General features: G+C 41.3%; 1 protein-coding gene across 4 annotated transcripts in view; it reads right to left on the bottom strand.

The window, feature by feature from the left end:
* Positions 1-16,439, bottom strand: part of PHKA2 (phosphorylase kinase regulatory subunit alpha 2) — a 50,097-nt gene extending 33,658 nt beyond the window's left edge. For 3 of the 4 annotated variants that reach the window (XM_026055379.1, XM_026055380.1, XM_026055381.1), the window contains exons 1-10: positions 16,352-16,439; positions 10,600-10,758; positions 8,895-8,942; positions 7,932-8,100; positions 6,999-7,081; positions 6,217-6,297; positions 3,963-4,061; positions 3,506-3,652; positions 3,221-3,274; positions 2,566-2,688 (exon numbers count right to left, since the gene is read on the bottom strand). In XM_026055379.1, coding sequence (XP_025911164.1) covers positions 2,566-2,688; positions 3,221-3,274; positions 3,506-3,652; positions 3,963-4,061; positions 6,217-6,297; positions 6,999-7,081; positions 7,932-8,100; positions 8,895-8,942; positions 10,600-10,758; positions 16,352-16,429 — 1,041 coding nt within the window. In that variant the 5' untranslated portion in view covers positions 16,430-16,439. Of the gene's footprint in view, positions 1-2,565; positions 2,689-3,220; positions 3,275-3,505; positions 3,653-3,962; positions 4,062-6,216; positions 6,298-6,998; positions 7,082-7,931; positions 8,101-8,894; positions 8,943-10,599; positions 10,759-16,351 lie in introns of those variants that run through there. The other variant, XM_026055382.1, reaches the window with a different exon arrangement.
* Positions 16,440-16,482: the final 43 nt, after the last annotated feature.

The following is a 16,482-nucleotide window of genomic DNA, read 5'->3' as shown; positions in this document are numbered from 1 at the left end:
AAGACTTGCTGTCGGAAGATCAGGATTCAAATTCTTAGATACTGTTCCAGCGTCTCGATATTCTCAGTCTCAGAAACATGAGCACGTCTTATCTATAACAAACTGTTGTAATACAAAACAGAGATAGAGCATCTTTATTTTTCACCTTGAAAATATGACCTATAGAGGTCTTAACATCTTAGTTAACAACTGCTTTTCTGTGGAAAAATCTGGTAGACCTTTGTGCAAGGAAGAAAGCAATTCTGCCACTCTAAAAAGCATTTATAAGAACTGATTGGTCTTGTCTGTCATGAGCACATAACTAAAATGTATTTGGACACTTTGAGAATGCCAAACTTCCTAACTGGTTCTTAAGTGAGGAGGTCAGTCTGCCAGCAAGCATTAGGTTAGCAGAGAGAGAGAGACACAGACAGACAGACACTCCTCCAGGCAGCAAGTCACATCAAAGTCCCAAGGCTCTGAGAACCTCTTCAGTTAGACAGCTGAAGCTAGCATGCAACAAAAAGATGATACATTTACATCTGGTTCTCAGCAATATTTCTCCAGTGGCCTCGAAATATTTATTCACTCCATTCTCCTTCTTTCTTCCAGCAGTTCAGAGTCTCACCAGTGCTAGTTTTTAGCAAGTCTTGGCCCAGGATTACATCTCCCAGTTTTGCTTTCATTTCCATTTATACATAAATCATCCATTTAAAATTATTAACACCTTGTTGACAGAAGGAGGAGAGGTGCTTTACCCCCCACGCCCGGGTTTGTGGACCAACTTTCTTTTGGAATTAGCTAAGCAGAACAAAACATTCTTCTCTAAAGTCTTTAAGTCACATTCATCACTACAGTGTCATTAGATCAGACTATGATTCTTGGAGGAAATAGAAATAAAAGTACAAGTGAATAGTATCTTAAAAAGTAGAATGTTTTTTCTTATAGATGTTCACATGAAAAAGTACCTGAACAAAGCGACTGTCATATGGATCAAATCAATCCTCCATTACTTCTAGCATATTTTTACAAAGAAGTCATAGGCAGAAAATTCTGCATGAAATTTGCAATAGATGATGATGCAGCAACCTGCCCATGGAGGTTGTCAGGATTGAAGCCATCCATTAAAGTGCAAGAAAGACAACAATTAATACAAAATATTTGTCCTACTAGCCAAATTTGCCTACGAATACTTTGAATACTGCTTTACTGGATTGGGAAATCAATTTCTCTTATTAATTTGCCTTACAGAAAATTTAAAATAGATTAAAACTGATTAAAAAGACACAAGTTTGCTGAACTGAAAATCCTTTTGTTCTTGTGTTGTTAGACAAGATATTATGAGCAAGAATACCAGACTGACACAAACAAAAAATATTCAATATTCTCCATATCCCTTATTTTGTTCCTGCTCTTAACCATCCCATTCCAAGCTTTTACTTGTAGGGAAGCTGTTTTTAAGCACTACCAGCACCTTCCTCTGAAATCCCATTTCTGCTATATCTTTCCAAGATAGGTAGCTACAATGGAATGCACTGACATAATTTAACATATCCATATGTTCATATTCTGGTACACTAGTATTTTCAGTATCCTATATCCATCTCTCCTTTTTCCTGAGACCTGAGGGTACTTGTTTTTCTAACAATTGCTACCTATTGCAAATACTTGTTTGCAGTAGTAACTGTGGAGGGCTAGACACTTACCTCACATATATTTAAACTGTGGGAACTGGGAGCAATTGCCCGTTCTGAGCGCTTCCTAGTTACAGCCCATTTGGATCCACAGAGAGTCAGGTAAACACCCTCCCAGATTACCCAACTAAATTTTAGAAACTGCTTTTTGAGGTGCTATTTCATTGACATGACTGCAGTTTTAATAAACTCTTTGATTCTTTCCCTTATGACACAATGCAGTTTTTCTCTATAGCAGAATGTCTTTACTGTGCTCAGGAAAGCACCTTATATTTCTAGTGTTAATAATTCTTTCATGTGATTTAAAATGTCTGTACAGAAAGAAGGCTTTTTGGCTTGAAACTCCCTGCTTAATTCCTGTCTCCACTTTATTTTTTAAGGGATTATATTTAGCAATCTCCAGTCCTCCTGCATACTAGGGAGTTTTAAAATCATATGTTATTTTTTAGTTCCTCCGAGCCATCATTCTGCAGAACTCTTGTCATGAAGTCCCCAATAAGGTCATACCAGCTGGAGACTACTCCCATCCTGCTGTCTGCAATCCTAGCAAATTCTAGTGAATCCTACTGAATTCCCAGCAGTGTTCACTGCCAAAAGAGCATAAACATCACAAAAGATTCAGATTGCACCTATCACATCCCTTCAGAGCAGGAGCAGTGTCACAGGCCAGAGGAAAGGCTTTACCTCTTCTCACACCTGCTGGTATCTATAGAGAATAATTCATCTACACAAAAACTGCATCTGGTGAAGGATCTGCCTTCTACTACAGAAACAGATTATGGAGTCTTTGTATAGAGGCAACTTATATCCAAAATAAATACAGGTCAAAGCTACAAAATACAGTGGGTAATGGCTTCACATTTCCATTCAAAGTCATTTCTTCTTTCCTCACCTGAATTTTGTCCTCATTAAATACTCCATCAATTAGAAAGTATGTCCAGAATACCGGCCACTCGCATTCAATATTCTCAAACAGCTTGAGCTCAGCCGGATCATAATGAAGCCTGCTTGGATCCTAGAAATTCAATCATACTCATTTACTCACAGTGCTAAATAAGTTACTCATATTCCATACATAATGGAAGCTTATTTTACACAAATAATTAAAATAAGGAAACCAATACAAACCACAGTAAAAAGCTTCTTGCAGCATTTTGACTTCTTATTCACATTCAGTCTCAAACTCATTTATTTATTCTCCAGACAAATCAATCCTTCCCAGTTTCAGAATCTAGGTGTCACCCAAATCATCTTAGCTCTGCCTCAGTTCAAAGATACCTTGGGATGCCTCAGAGGCACTGTTTCCCCTTAGGCACCATAAGCATGTCTAGGGGTTCATTTCTAATAGAACTATGAATTAAGTTCCACAGTTAGTAACTGTTTTTCCAGTACTTAGTCTCCTTTAGACATGAGTCATTCCCAGGGTGGATACTTGGATTACTACCAGATGCACTAAGATCTTAACAGTGATACAGAACTTCGCCCCTTACTGTAAATGAGACAAATTAAATTCTTCCAAACGTCTAGAAAACAGACAAAAGTAGCACCTCTTTGGGCGTCTTGTAACCATCCCGAAGGAAGCGACAGCAGCCATAACGGCCCTGTAAAAACAGACAAGTTATTGAAACTTCTCATATGGTTCTTCCTCACAGACTAACACCTACATACAATGTGCATTGAGTTTTCAGTGTCACTTCGGGATTTTCCTCCCTCTTTTCCACACACTGACCCACCAAACCTGGCAATCCTTCTTCAATTAGGATTTTCAGTCAGGACAGGGAGGTTCTGCCTACTCTTTCCCTCTGGAAAATAAAAATAAAGGAAATTCTTACCTGCAATTTGGATATGATTTCACTCTTGGTTACATTAACAAGGTTTATATCCTCCACTGCAAAAGCTGGGTAAGAAATAATAGAGAGAAGGCCAGCATCAATCTCCTTTGACGTGGATGCCCTTGGCAACATCGAATATAGAATGGACTAAGCAAAAGAAGGAAAAAAAAAAAGTAAAACAATTTATCTCATTCAAGTGACTATGTCAAATGTAAATGGAGTAGAGCATGTTATTTGCAAACTGACTTAGAACTCACTGGATAATTAAGTGAATTAATATGAGAATACTTCAAGCCACTCACTTTCAGGAGAACTATTATAAACAGGGCGAACAGTGTAGTCTGAAGTCATCTTTATGTTAAGTTTTTGGTTTAGCCAATCAGGATTTCATTTAAAAACAAAATGGGAGGGACATTGGATTTTCTTCTAACAAAGGAAACAGAAGACTATTTTTTACCTGACAATGTTCTACTTCATCAGGAAGAACATGAATCACTGATTTGTGCCCTCCATGAGCACCAAAAAGATCTAGTTCATCAATTGCTTCCAAAGCTGCCTTCAAAAAAAAAACAAACAAAAAAACAGATTATCAAAAAAATTATCTTTTAAACTGAGTATACCCCCTACAACCTGACCGATTTTCCTTCAGAGGCAAAGCAAAGAGAGAAGTTTGTTCCACAGACTTTTTTTTTTAAATCTTTTATGGGAAACTTGGGGGTTTTTTTGTTTTTTTTTAAAGGAAAAGTAAGTAATATTTCTCTTTTTGCTCTAGCGGGATACAGGAGGGACGTGCTGGTGAGACTTCTTACAGTTTAAACACAGTGCAAAGCAATGGTGGACAGAACTTCTGCTGAGATATCTCAATACTGAAAAACTTAGTAGTAAAAGCTTCTCCTGTCCCATATTCCAAAATAATCTTCCACTCAATTCATTCTCACTCCTCCTACCTGAAGGCCTATCCAAAGAGGAAGGCTTGTACAACATGCCCCAGGATCAAAAGAGGTTGGTTAGCAGAAACAGAGAGTGCTTTCTGTCTCTCACTGATCCTACTGCTTCACATGGGAAAGAAGAAGAGATGTCTGCTCTCTGCACTCCTAACAGCCACCTAGCCAACCAAGATGCATCAAGCTCCGTACCAACAGATGAATCAGGACATCGCATACCATTTGGCCATAATGTGTTTGCCTAGTAAAGACAATAGCAGGCCACCCATTCACTGTATCTGAGAACCTTTAGTTTACCCTAGAAGGCTACAAAACCTCAGCTTTGCTGATATGCGGAGCATTGCCACGCAGGGGATGTGGCTGCAAGAGCAAAGGTTGAATTGCCAGAGTCAAACTAGTAGATCTTTCTCCTGAAACTTATATTCACAGAGCTGTGGTAGCATTGAACGTTGCTCCTTGTCTATTTTCATCCTACAACTTCTGTAATGCAAATCTCTGACAAAGAAAGTATAGCATAGCAAAGCTTGCCTTATCTCTCTTCAGAGAGGCAAGGGTATTTGTCTTCTTCCAACACAAACATCGGTTTACTGGCTCTGCAAAGCCTTTCTCTAGCGGACTGCTAGATCGGTAGATGTTTCTGATAACAGCAGAATGCCCCATGAAGAAATTATAGCTGGGACCATAGGCAGTCTTAATGGTGAACAAAACACATTCAGATCCGTTCAAGTACGATCCATGCTGTACTGCTGCCATGAACAGCAACACAAAACAGATACGGGAAAGAAGTGTTAAGAGGGAGAATTCCGGAAGTAGATTAAGAAAAAAGTATCTACTTTTTCCTCTGCAGCTGGGTCCTCAGTATGCCCCCCATACCCTGCCCTGAAAAGTACTTTTATTGATCTCAGACTCACAGAGAATCAAACTCTGTGCAGCAAGTCCCACAGAAGTCCCTTACAGTAGGGGCACCACTCCCAGAAGACATGTACACCAACAGCAACCTGTGCCAGATTGTTCAGTGCAAGAAATCTCATACCAGATGGCTATGGGATAACTTCCCTCAAAGAACCTGCCTCATTTGCTGTTTGACTGAATTATGGCCAAGACCAGCAGGTTTCTCCCTCTTACAACCACATACAAGATCTTGGTAACTAATAAATCCTGCTGAAATGCAACTAAGCTTTTGACCTCAATTAATTGCCAATGACTTTTTTACATAGTGTCTACACATTACATTTATTGCCTTTTAAGCTTCATTTAATATCTTTATGACCTTGCACTGAGACAGAGGAGCCAGAAATATCTGCTTTCTTTTAAATATACCTGTATTCATTTTTCTTTCTAAATTACTTTTGAATAACTTTTTAAACTGATATTCTGTCTTCCAAAATTTATGTCCGACTTGAGATTACCATGAAAGTATCACATTTAATATTGGGGATGGAGGATTAAGAAAGAGGGACGGAAAAAAGTGGGGACAATTTTCTGAGACTGTACCTCCCCAAATCTGTCAGATTTTTTTTTCAAGTCTCACTCAATCTGGCAGATTTTTTGCAATCCCCAGAACAATTCTACTGAGGTCCTTCAAAGTAGGCCATTATCACAAGAATTTTATGCTAAATACTCATTCACACACAAACACAGAATACAAGCAGTATCTGATACTATCACAGTGGCCAAGAAGACTATGGGAAGGCAACTATCAAATTTGTTAGCTCTACTCAGCACAATAGAACAGTCACTAAGAAGCAGTCAGTAAGACATTCTCACTTTGGCCATCCCTACGGAGCTTGCGTTCAGTTCAGGGATGCCCTGGTTTGTCTTATCACCACGTTCCCACATTCCATAATCCTGCAACAACATCAAGAAAAATCTGGCATGATTACATACAAAAAACAATCCTTTCTACCTCCCCTCCACATGCACAGCCCAACAACAGACTCCTGTATGAAGTTAGTTTATTCAAAAAAAAAAAAAAAACAAACAAACCAAGCAAAAAAAACAAGACCAAACCAAATCAAAAAAACCAGACCAAACTAAAAAAGAACACCCCCTCACACACACACATCACTCTTGGGAGAGGCCTTCCTAATGTTTGAAGAGAAGTACATAAAAATACACTCCAGCAGGATCAGGTCTACAATCATGAACCATTTTCTTCACAGAACAGAGCAAAATCCTTGATCCTGCATACCTCTCCTAGCACCCCTTCAATTCATCACTTTCAAAAAACGTTTGCTACCATTTTGCTTTTTTTAGAAAGGTCTGTAAGATTTTAGTGACACATCAGGACAATTACAAATAAAGCTCAGACTCATGCTGCAAGAAAAACTATTAGTATGATAGCACAAACATACCTTCATCCAGTAGCAGAAGATCCCTCCATAGCCCTCCCACCATTTCCAAAGACGCTGCTCACAGTGTAACGTACTGACAGATTCTGACATCCTCTCATTGAAGAAGTCATCCATGTTTTTCTTCTCCACCAATGAATTATTTTTGACCCATATCAGACGTGTATTCAGATCATTTACATATAAATAATTACTTACAGCAACTTTGTAGGCAGCTTCTATGTAAAAGACAAGATTCTGTATGAAGGTAACTTCATCAAGGGTAAAGATGATACGCAACCCTGATTGAAAGAGGGGAAGAAATTAATTATACTTGTTAAAACTGAAATATTTACTCCTCAATGAGTTTCAAACTTTTAGCTTATTTGCTAGCAACTATTGTCCACTGAATAGACAGCAGAAAAATTACGTGATTCCAAAAGAAGAGGCAGCAAGCCTCAATATTTGCTACTGATAAAAATACTTCAAATGCTACTGATTTTTTTTTTTCCCCACAAAAGACCAACCCCTCCCCCAAAAAAATCAACACCGTGAGGGTGACATTCAGACACAGTGGGTACAAATCAGTGATGTGTGAGCCAGCTCTGGGGCCTAGGAACAGAACAGCCCAATTTCAGCAGCACCCCACCCCTCCATCTGCTTCAGAAAAATCAGACATGCACTCTGTCACAGTCAAATGCGAAGGGCTTCGAGGATAGAAAAGCAAGTAGGGAACAAGAGGAGAGCCATATCCTCACAGGAGAAGTACAGTTGTGAAGAGCATCAAAATAAAACAGTGCCAGGAAAAAAAGGGGTACAAACAGGAGTAGAACAGCTGACTTGATGTAGCCACTCTAAAGAAGCCTATCCATCAGCATAGCCCATGCAGTCTTCAAACATGAAACTCTTCTCTGACACAGCTCTGAATACCTCAGGTATTTGTATGTCAACAAACCTTAAGGGAATAGACACTGCCAGGGTAATTACTATAAATCTGAAATCCTAACTAAGCCACATCTCTTTCCCACATAAATATTATTTCCTTCTAAGTAATAGCTATGTAAAGGTCTTTGAAGCTAGTTAAAACTTTTTTTCCTTTTTAAATGAAAGACAACTGCAACAATAGTCAAGGCTAAGATATCTTCTGCTTACCTGATGCAGTCATCTGTGCCAAGAAGAGCAGGTAAAGAGAAGTTGCATCTACTTGTAGATGCCCCCATTGGTCATCTCCGACCACTGTGGCACAGGTAGCAGAGTTATACTTGGCGTGCAGACAGTCTTTGGTACTCTGTGTGTGTTTGAACTTCTCCACCTTATCTACCTAAAAAACAGCACGGATTTTAAATCTGAAAATCTTAATAAGAAATTCTCCAGTCACAAACAATTTCAGAACAGACATCTACTCTTAGGAGAGGAGAAACTTGACGTCCTAATTTTTATTACATCACATCAGTACGTTTTGATTGATCAAAGTGCTTAAACACATCTTCACCTTTAGGCTTAGACTAAATCCACATCTTCTCAGGAAAGAATGAGCTTTAACTAAGATCTGAACTTAAAGTAGTTTCGGCTGTGCATCTTGGTGAAAATCAATTTGCAAAGGCAAAACTGCAATTTGCTCCAAGCATGATCTCTAAAAGGTGCAGGTGAGATCACAGTTTTGCTCAGGGAAAATAAAGAATTCTAAAAAGACTCCCTACACTACTTTGTATATCCCCTCCAGCCCCCAAAAAGTCACTGTATAAACTCCCTGCCTCCTCCCCCCCCAAAATATCTGCTTCAGATTAAATGCTCTGTAAATACGACACATACTTGTTCGACTCATAACCTATGGAAAAAATTTTCTCACCTGGTGGCAATGCATGTATGAGTTGGAAACTTTTAATCAAACTGTTTATTGCAATGTTGCTCTAAATCCATGGTACAATGCTACGTGCCAAAAGATGAGTACTTTTCCATATGATAATGACTTGGAGAATTAAGGGTCTTCTTGATTCTGGGCAATCATGTTTTCCAGAATACTCTCATTCTCTCCCCTTGTCTACCAGCTGTAGCTACAGAACTGGATCTAATCTTGTGCTAAAAGCAATAAACGCTATTGGGTTATAACATTACCTGTCTCATCATGCACTGTAAGAGTCCCCGCATCAGCTTCACAACATTCTGCAGGAACAAAACAGATCAGTGATATTCCCACATCACCAACATTATCAGCTGTTCCAAACAACATTCAAGAACAGCAAAGTTCACACCCCCTACTAATGTCCTGCCAAAGGTACAAACACATACTTTTCTGAAATGCTTTTTTCCTAGCCCCAACTTTACAAACACATTTTTTCTTTGGGATGTGTTTTTTTTGGGAAAATCAATATGCAGAAGCTTAAAAAATGCAGTACTTCTTACCTCTCAGAAAGCATCCCAGAATTAATTAGCAGTCTGGAAGGATTCAAGATCCTGATCTAATTCTTTGGTTTTCTGTGGGATTGCAATATACTGGTAGATTTTTATTCCCACCCCCCTGTCAAGCAGGACAAGTCCTTTCCCAAGGGCCATCTATAAACAGCTGAATGACCCTCTGTGGTCTTTTTATCTGGCTAAGGAAGTAACAGTAATAACAATGATTTTTAGAATGACAGATCCAGGGAACATTGGTAAACACAAAGGGAGAATCCATGGAATTTTTTCACCTCTTTGTAAAGTACAACAGCAAGCAGCAGCAGCAGCAAGCAAACTGTAAAGGACCTTTAGCATATATAAAGAGAAGCATAGGATTTTGTCTTAAACATAGAAATTAAACCCATCTCTTTATCCAAAAACTATTATGGCTTCAGAATATGATCATGCAAACCAAGTCAGGGTTCTTGTGTGGCCACAAATTTCAGTGGTTTGAGGAATACACATCTGCATAAGATTTAGCCAATGCCTTCAAAACCACAGCAGGACACCGCAGAAGTTTTCAGCAAACTTGCCTACTTTACACCACCCCTTCCACACAGGTGAGGCAGGAAACATTTAGCAGGATGGAAACTAATTCTCTTTCACTCTCCATTTAACTCACCTCCCCTTCTTTCTCTACACAGACACTTCTCACACCCACTTTCCTAACTGTATAAAAATACCATTAGGGATTATAGAATTTAAGAGTACAGATCTGTGTCAGTTACCTCCCCTCCCATTCTCTACCACATGAGTTTTACCAGTTTGGAGGTTTTGCCTTCTTTGGTTCTGATCAAACACACACTTCTATATACCATGTATGACTTTCATAAGACTACTCACACTCATGTCTCAAAGACTGCTACTTTAAGTGGCATGTTTCTTCTTACAGGGAAGAATGGCTCAGCAAACAAATTGCTAGCCCGGTATTCAAACAACCTTAACTTGATTTTCTTCTCCACAAGATACCCCAAGTGAGATCTCAAGATGTAATCAAAGGCTTGTAAATCCAGGCATAAAATATCTTAGAAGCCTAATTTTCACTAATCATTCAACCAACCAATGGAATTTTGACTCCTTCAACTTTGTTTTGGGTTTGTCTATTTTAATTCAGTTGCTGGCTTCTCTGTTACTCAGTTCTCCAACCTTAAAATGAAAATCTTTTTTCCTTCTTGGAAGGTTGCTGGGAATACTGGACACCATGTGGCACACAGATACTACTGTCAGAGGAACGAAACAGATACACTCCAAGCTGGGACACACGTATGGAAAGGCCCGCCACCTCCTAGGCATGACAGCAATGCAAACACACCATTCCAAACCGCTACCTTATGGAAAAAAAAAAATTGCAAACATAAGAGGTTTATGCAGAATTTTGACATACCTGCTCAAGTTCGTAGGCTTTGGCCTTATCCTCGTCCCGGTCCGCGTTCTTCCGATAAGCCATCCCCAGGCCCCACACAGCCAGGATGCTGTAGATGTTGTCCCGCACCCAAGCATCCTTATGGTGCATACTGGCTGAAAGCAGCCCTGTAACCGGATTCTAACCACAGCAGAATGAACAATGAACACAAACGTTATTATCTGAAACCCAGCCATTAAGATGCAGCAGCGCTTTCCATATCCATGTTCTTTATAACAAAACCAAGAAAGAGAGACAAAGATGATTTCACACTGATTACACACTGTGGCCGCTCACAATTTTGTAATAAAGTCCAATCTTTGTTTCCCAAACTCCTGCAACACAAGCAAAATGCAAAATTTCTTTTAACATGTCAGGCTATAAAGCTTATAGCATCTCCTTATCCACCTAGGATGATTAGCTAAGTTACTGAGTGGAATCTGAAACACACTGAGGAAAGATGAATTTAAATTTCAGATATACAGGAGGAAAGCAGGGTATTGGGTTAAAATTAGAAACTGACCAAGTCTGCGATCTATTCTTGTCTATGTAACTGGTCTGTGGCATRACCTTGAGGAAGTCAAAAAAAACCACTATTTCCCTTCTGGGAAATGTGAAAAAGTATTTCTGTTTATTTACCTACTTGGTTTATGCATTATGTATTAATGCATGCAAAGTCTTTTTATATCCTCCACTGGAAAATGTACAGAAAGACAAATTCTGGTGGTGTTTAATATCAATGCTGTCTGAAAATGAGAACACTAAGCAGTCCCCTGCATCCCAAATACTCCATTACTCTTAAATTTTTTCATTTCATCATTAATTCCCATCACTTCATTACCATTAATTTTTAAGAGCGTCTTTCTCAGCTGTATATTTTTCATTAACAGGGGGAAGGAAAAAAAAAAAAAGAGGTAGAGAGGCAAAAGGTTAATAGAGCTTTCAGTCAAATTGAGCCTTTACAGCCAATTTCAGTGGCTGAAAGACCAAACTTCAGTGGAGTAAGCAAACAGCCGTTGCCGAAGCTGGTATGACAAACATTCCAATAATAAAAAGGAATAAAATTTAGAAAAATACATTTACAATTATTCATTTCTGCCACACGCTGTTTCACTTAATTTCTTCTGTGGTTATGTACAAGAAGGAAGTTTCAAGGAGGAAGGAGTTTCAACTAAAATTTCCTAGGTTTTGCATGAGACATTTGAACAAAGACTCTGACGACAGACTGGCATACATTACTGGGTACGGTCAGTACTACTCTTACTGTTTAAATACAGTAAGGTTTAATGGCTTGTTAAGGGTAGAAGCATACATACCTACTGAAAAATGGTCCCTGAGCTTAGGGGTCACAAATCAAATGGCAGCAGCAGGAACACCTACTAGTTTATGTGGGGGGAAAGTATCACATATAAGCTCAAACAGGACTGAAGAACTTAAAAAAAAAACTTTTTGAACCAGAAAAGTAAAACTAAGGAGGGGAAAAAAAAAAAAAGCAAAAAGAAGAAGGAAAACAAGTGAACAAGCAAAGAAAGGAGACCCCATTCCCAGTTCAGCAGTGCAGCCTTAGGCCTTGCTGAGCCTGCACGGAGAAAACAATCTCAAAAGACAGACCTCATATTTCTAGTATTTTTAAAGGACACTTTGCTTGCTTCCCTCCCTCTCATACAATACAAAGAATTTCTGTGTAGCTGCAACTCTCGCTTGATAGATTGCCCTGCTGCCTGAGAGGTGCTCATTTTGTTTCATTTTTCTCCATTCTCCACGCTAGGCACAGCTCCAGCTGCAAAATAAAAAATGCCTCCAGGTACTAGGATGCAAATCTCAGAAAAATAGCCTATGCAAGGCATTAGAAGACCATTCAGTCCCCAGGAACCTGCCTGCCTTCGAGAGGCTGCATTAAGTCCATCCAGGAGCAGCTGTAACCATTTCAGTGCCTTTGGCTCCCCTACATGAAGGTCCCAGCTCTCGGGGCACACTGGGACTTAAATCAAAGGTTGGCTCTAATGGACTGATAATACTAACATATTAATTTCTTTCCATGAACATTCAGAATGTTAGCAGAGCAACAGAATCAACTAACTAAAAGTTGGGTTTTTAGAGTGTTTACTCTTAAAAATTGCAGTTCTTCTTTCCTTCTGTTACCTGCTGATACCATAGGAGAAGTTCAAGCCTTACAAGATGGTAAACAACATGAAGAAACACTGAGTGCCCTTAACTGCAAGGATGCCAAAGGGCTTTTGGCTTAGCAAGTACTTCACAGCATTATGTCTACACAGTGCTTACTAATTGCACTAGTAGGCCTCATCCTGTAAATTACACTGGGCAGACAGATCCACGGACCAAAGAATTTTACCGATGCCCACGGGCTCTGTGAGGCAGGAGCACTGCAGCAGAAAGCTGAGTGCTGGACTATGACTTTAAACTGTTGTATCATGCCCAATTTTTAAGCGTATCTATGAGTCTGGACACAAAGATTTTTGCTTATCTCATCAAAATTAACAAGTATAATAAACACCTGAGAACAGCTCTGTAGGCTAGGATAGAGCATGCAAGAAATAATAGTAAAATACTCTTGAATAAAACCTGACAGTCGAATAGAGCAAACATACAACATGACAACAGCATAGTGTGTTGAAGTCCCATGCTGGGCATTTTCTATAGGTATCCCTAAAAACATGATCAGTGCTGTATTTTCTAAAGACCCTATATCCACTGCTAAAGGACCTTGCAGCCCTCTCAAATGTCTACTCTTACGATGCACAAGAACCTGTGTCTCAGGCCACATGCCACCAGGGAAAGAAGACATCTGACAGGGAAGGACCACACCGCTTACTGCAGCGGTGAGTTTGACTTCTGGGGAGGGTCTTCAGCGCTTGCTCCACTACAGTATTAAAACCTATTTCTGGCTTCAGTTGCCCAGGGGAACACGCACAGCGGGCAGGTCGCATACCAGAGCAGGCTGGTATAACCAATGCAAGGGCATGAGACAGGAGCCAGAAGTTTGGTCTTAGTCTCCTCACAAAACCTTTAACAGGCTTGCATCTATCATTGTGAATGCTACAAGGACTGATCAGCAAAATGTAAAGCTTTCAAAATGAGAAAAAGTTAGCTATGGATCCAGTGCTGCAAGGTGCTGCATAAGGGAAACCAACTGTCATTGGCCTTAGTGAAGAGTTTGGTCTCATATTTTGAATGCGTGTCTGCCTCGTAGCATATATATATATACATACATACATACATTCTGATTTAAAATTTGCTTTTAAAATAATGCTGGTTTAGAAAAATTGAAATGTACGTAAGAACATCCATTATTGCTGCTAAGATACCTGACCCCTGACATACTAAACACCTTTTTTTAATCAAAGCAACAAGCTGCTGAACACTCTGTGCATTCTCCTAACAACATCACTAGAAGCAAGCTCTTTACCGTCCTCCTTCAGAGCACACCAGCTAGCATGCCAAATCTGCATGTCTGACAGGTCTGCAGATGCTAGGTACAAGGTTACAGTCACATATCAAGCCTGTGCTGAAAGACAGTAGCTCAGAGGCATCTTCAATGCCTTTTGGCTGTTCTTTCAGGCTGTTCCAGGACAAATTCATGGTTTAAATTCACCTCCTTGACTTTGTCCTGAAAGAGACCAGAAGGGCTTCCAGTAACAGTGAAGAAGCAACTTTAGAAGCTGCCTTTAGGAGCTTGGCTCCCCTGACACGTACTGAGCAAATCTGGTGCAGCTCCCAGCTCCTGTGTTCCTGCTATCCTGTGACTTGCTTTCCACACACAAAACTGATTTATTTCCTTTGCTTCTCTCCTCCTCCCCCCAAAAAACTCTTCCCCGCATTGAGCACTCAGTGGAAAAGAAGGCATTGAGTCGTGAATGTGCATACAAGTACAGCAACCAGCAAATATAAAATTATGGGTCACTGGTATAAATGCACATGTTGCTATTAAGTTACCCTGTTTATCAGTGTTTAATATTAATGTCATTAATCTATAGCTTTTATAAAGCATGTTTCATCTCTGGATCCCAGAGGTCCCATCTCTCCTCTAATGGAGGCTACCATCAGCAACCACATCCTATAAATAGGGAAACTAAGGAAGGCACTGGAAGCCCAAGTAACTTGTCCAAGGTCACCCAGCAGACAAAAGACAGAGACAGGAGCACAACTCAAGGCATCTCCCACATTCCAACACAGTGAGAGAGCAAAATTATCTCCTCACACCACTTCCACGTCTTTGCATTTGTTTCTAATGGGCTTACAATAATTTACATAAAAACTTCCCTCCATCCACAAGCGTGTAGAGTTTGCGCCCACCACAGCCAATGACAAAACTCTTTCTGACCTGAGCAGATTTGAGTCCTATCCCTTTCTTTCATTGCCTTGCAGTTTCTTCTAACTCTCACCAATAAGTATATTTGTGAACTATTTCACGCAAAAAAAAAAACTTGCTCCCATCTTTCTATACTGAACTATTTTAACTGAGGCACAACACTGCAGAGCACACTGCAAGTGCCTGTCCTCAAAGCCTGCCCAGGTGAGGCAGACACCCTAAGCATAGAGCACTAAGCTACATGCTTATGCATGTGCACTGGCCAAAATATACAGTAGGTCACATTTTTTGCCTGCCAGTCCTGACATCTTCATTCTTTTACTGTTCACATATCCATGCAGCACTATTAGACAAGCAGCCAGAGTCTGAACAGCCTATTACCAAGATAAGTCATTCCATTAAAATTAATATTGCAACAGTAAAGTTATACCAGCATGACAGAGATGAGAATCTGTCAGACGTGCACTGCAGTGCACATGTACTGGACAAATTATGCCCGCTGGTCACCATGAACCCAGCTCTATTTTAGGTTCAATCCTTCAGAGAGGCAATGTTGACAGACACATATTTCAAAGGCATTTGTAGCTCTATGCTACTGGGACTTTGTTCGGTGCTCTTTCAAAAAATGAAGAGGAGGAGCCATTTGCCCAGGAAAGGAGATATTCGCTTCCACCTGGCTCTTCACGTGCCTTGTACAACCAGGTTGTGCTCCCTTGGCGCAGAAACGCCTTTGCTGCCGGTTCCTCCTGCTCTCTGGCCAACATCGGTACCAGACGCAATGCAGCAAATTTCTCTCCAGCCGCACCACTGAAGGCGCCCCTCGCAGGACAGGGGGCACTGCCGCAATGAGCCTGGCCAAGCCACAGCTCCCCATGGACACGCAGCCCCCCACAGCTCCCCCCACAGCCATGCAGCTCCCCGCAGACCCTTGCAACCCCCCACAGCCCCCCCCAGACACCCAGCTCTCCACAGCTTCCTCACAGCAACCCACAGCCCCCCTAAAAGATGCCCAGCTCTCCACAGTCACACAGCCTCCTCACAGCGACCTACAGCTGCCCATGGTCCCCCAAAGACACCCCAAAGGCACCCAGCTCTCCACAGCTCCCCATAGGCCCCAGAAGACACCCAGCTCCCCATGGCCCCTCCAAAAACACCCAGCTCTCCACAACCCCCCATAGGCCCCAGAAGACACCCAGCTCCCCATGGCCCCTCCAAAGACACCCAGGTGCCCACAGCTCCCCCAAAGATACCCCAAAGACACCCAGCTCCCCACAGCTCCCCACAGGCCCCCAAAGACACCCAACTCCCCACAGCTCCCCGCAGCCCGCCCGCCGCCGGCGGAGGCCGCTGGGCCGCGCTCGGCGCCGCCGGGCCCCGCGGGCGGGAGGCGCCGGCCGCCCTCACCTGGTGGCACAGGATGGTGCGCTGCACCAGCCGGGCGTAGCCGTCCAGGCGCACCCCCGAGTTGCTGCGGCTCCTCATCGCCCTCCGGCCCGCGGCGGCACCGGCAGCAGCACCGCTCCGCGCCTCATCCG

The sequence above is a fragment of the Apteryx rowi genome, unplaced genomic scaffold (genome assembly GCF_003343035.1).
Source record: "Apteryx rowi isolate R43461 unplaced genomic scaffold, aptRow1 scaffold_996, whole genome shotgun sequence".
Taxonomy (NCBI): domain Eukaryota; kingdom Metazoa; phylum Chordata; class Aves; order Apterygiformes; family Apterygidae; genus Apteryx; species Apteryx rowi.
This window is presented reverse-complemented; position numbering and strand designations above follow the sequence as displayed.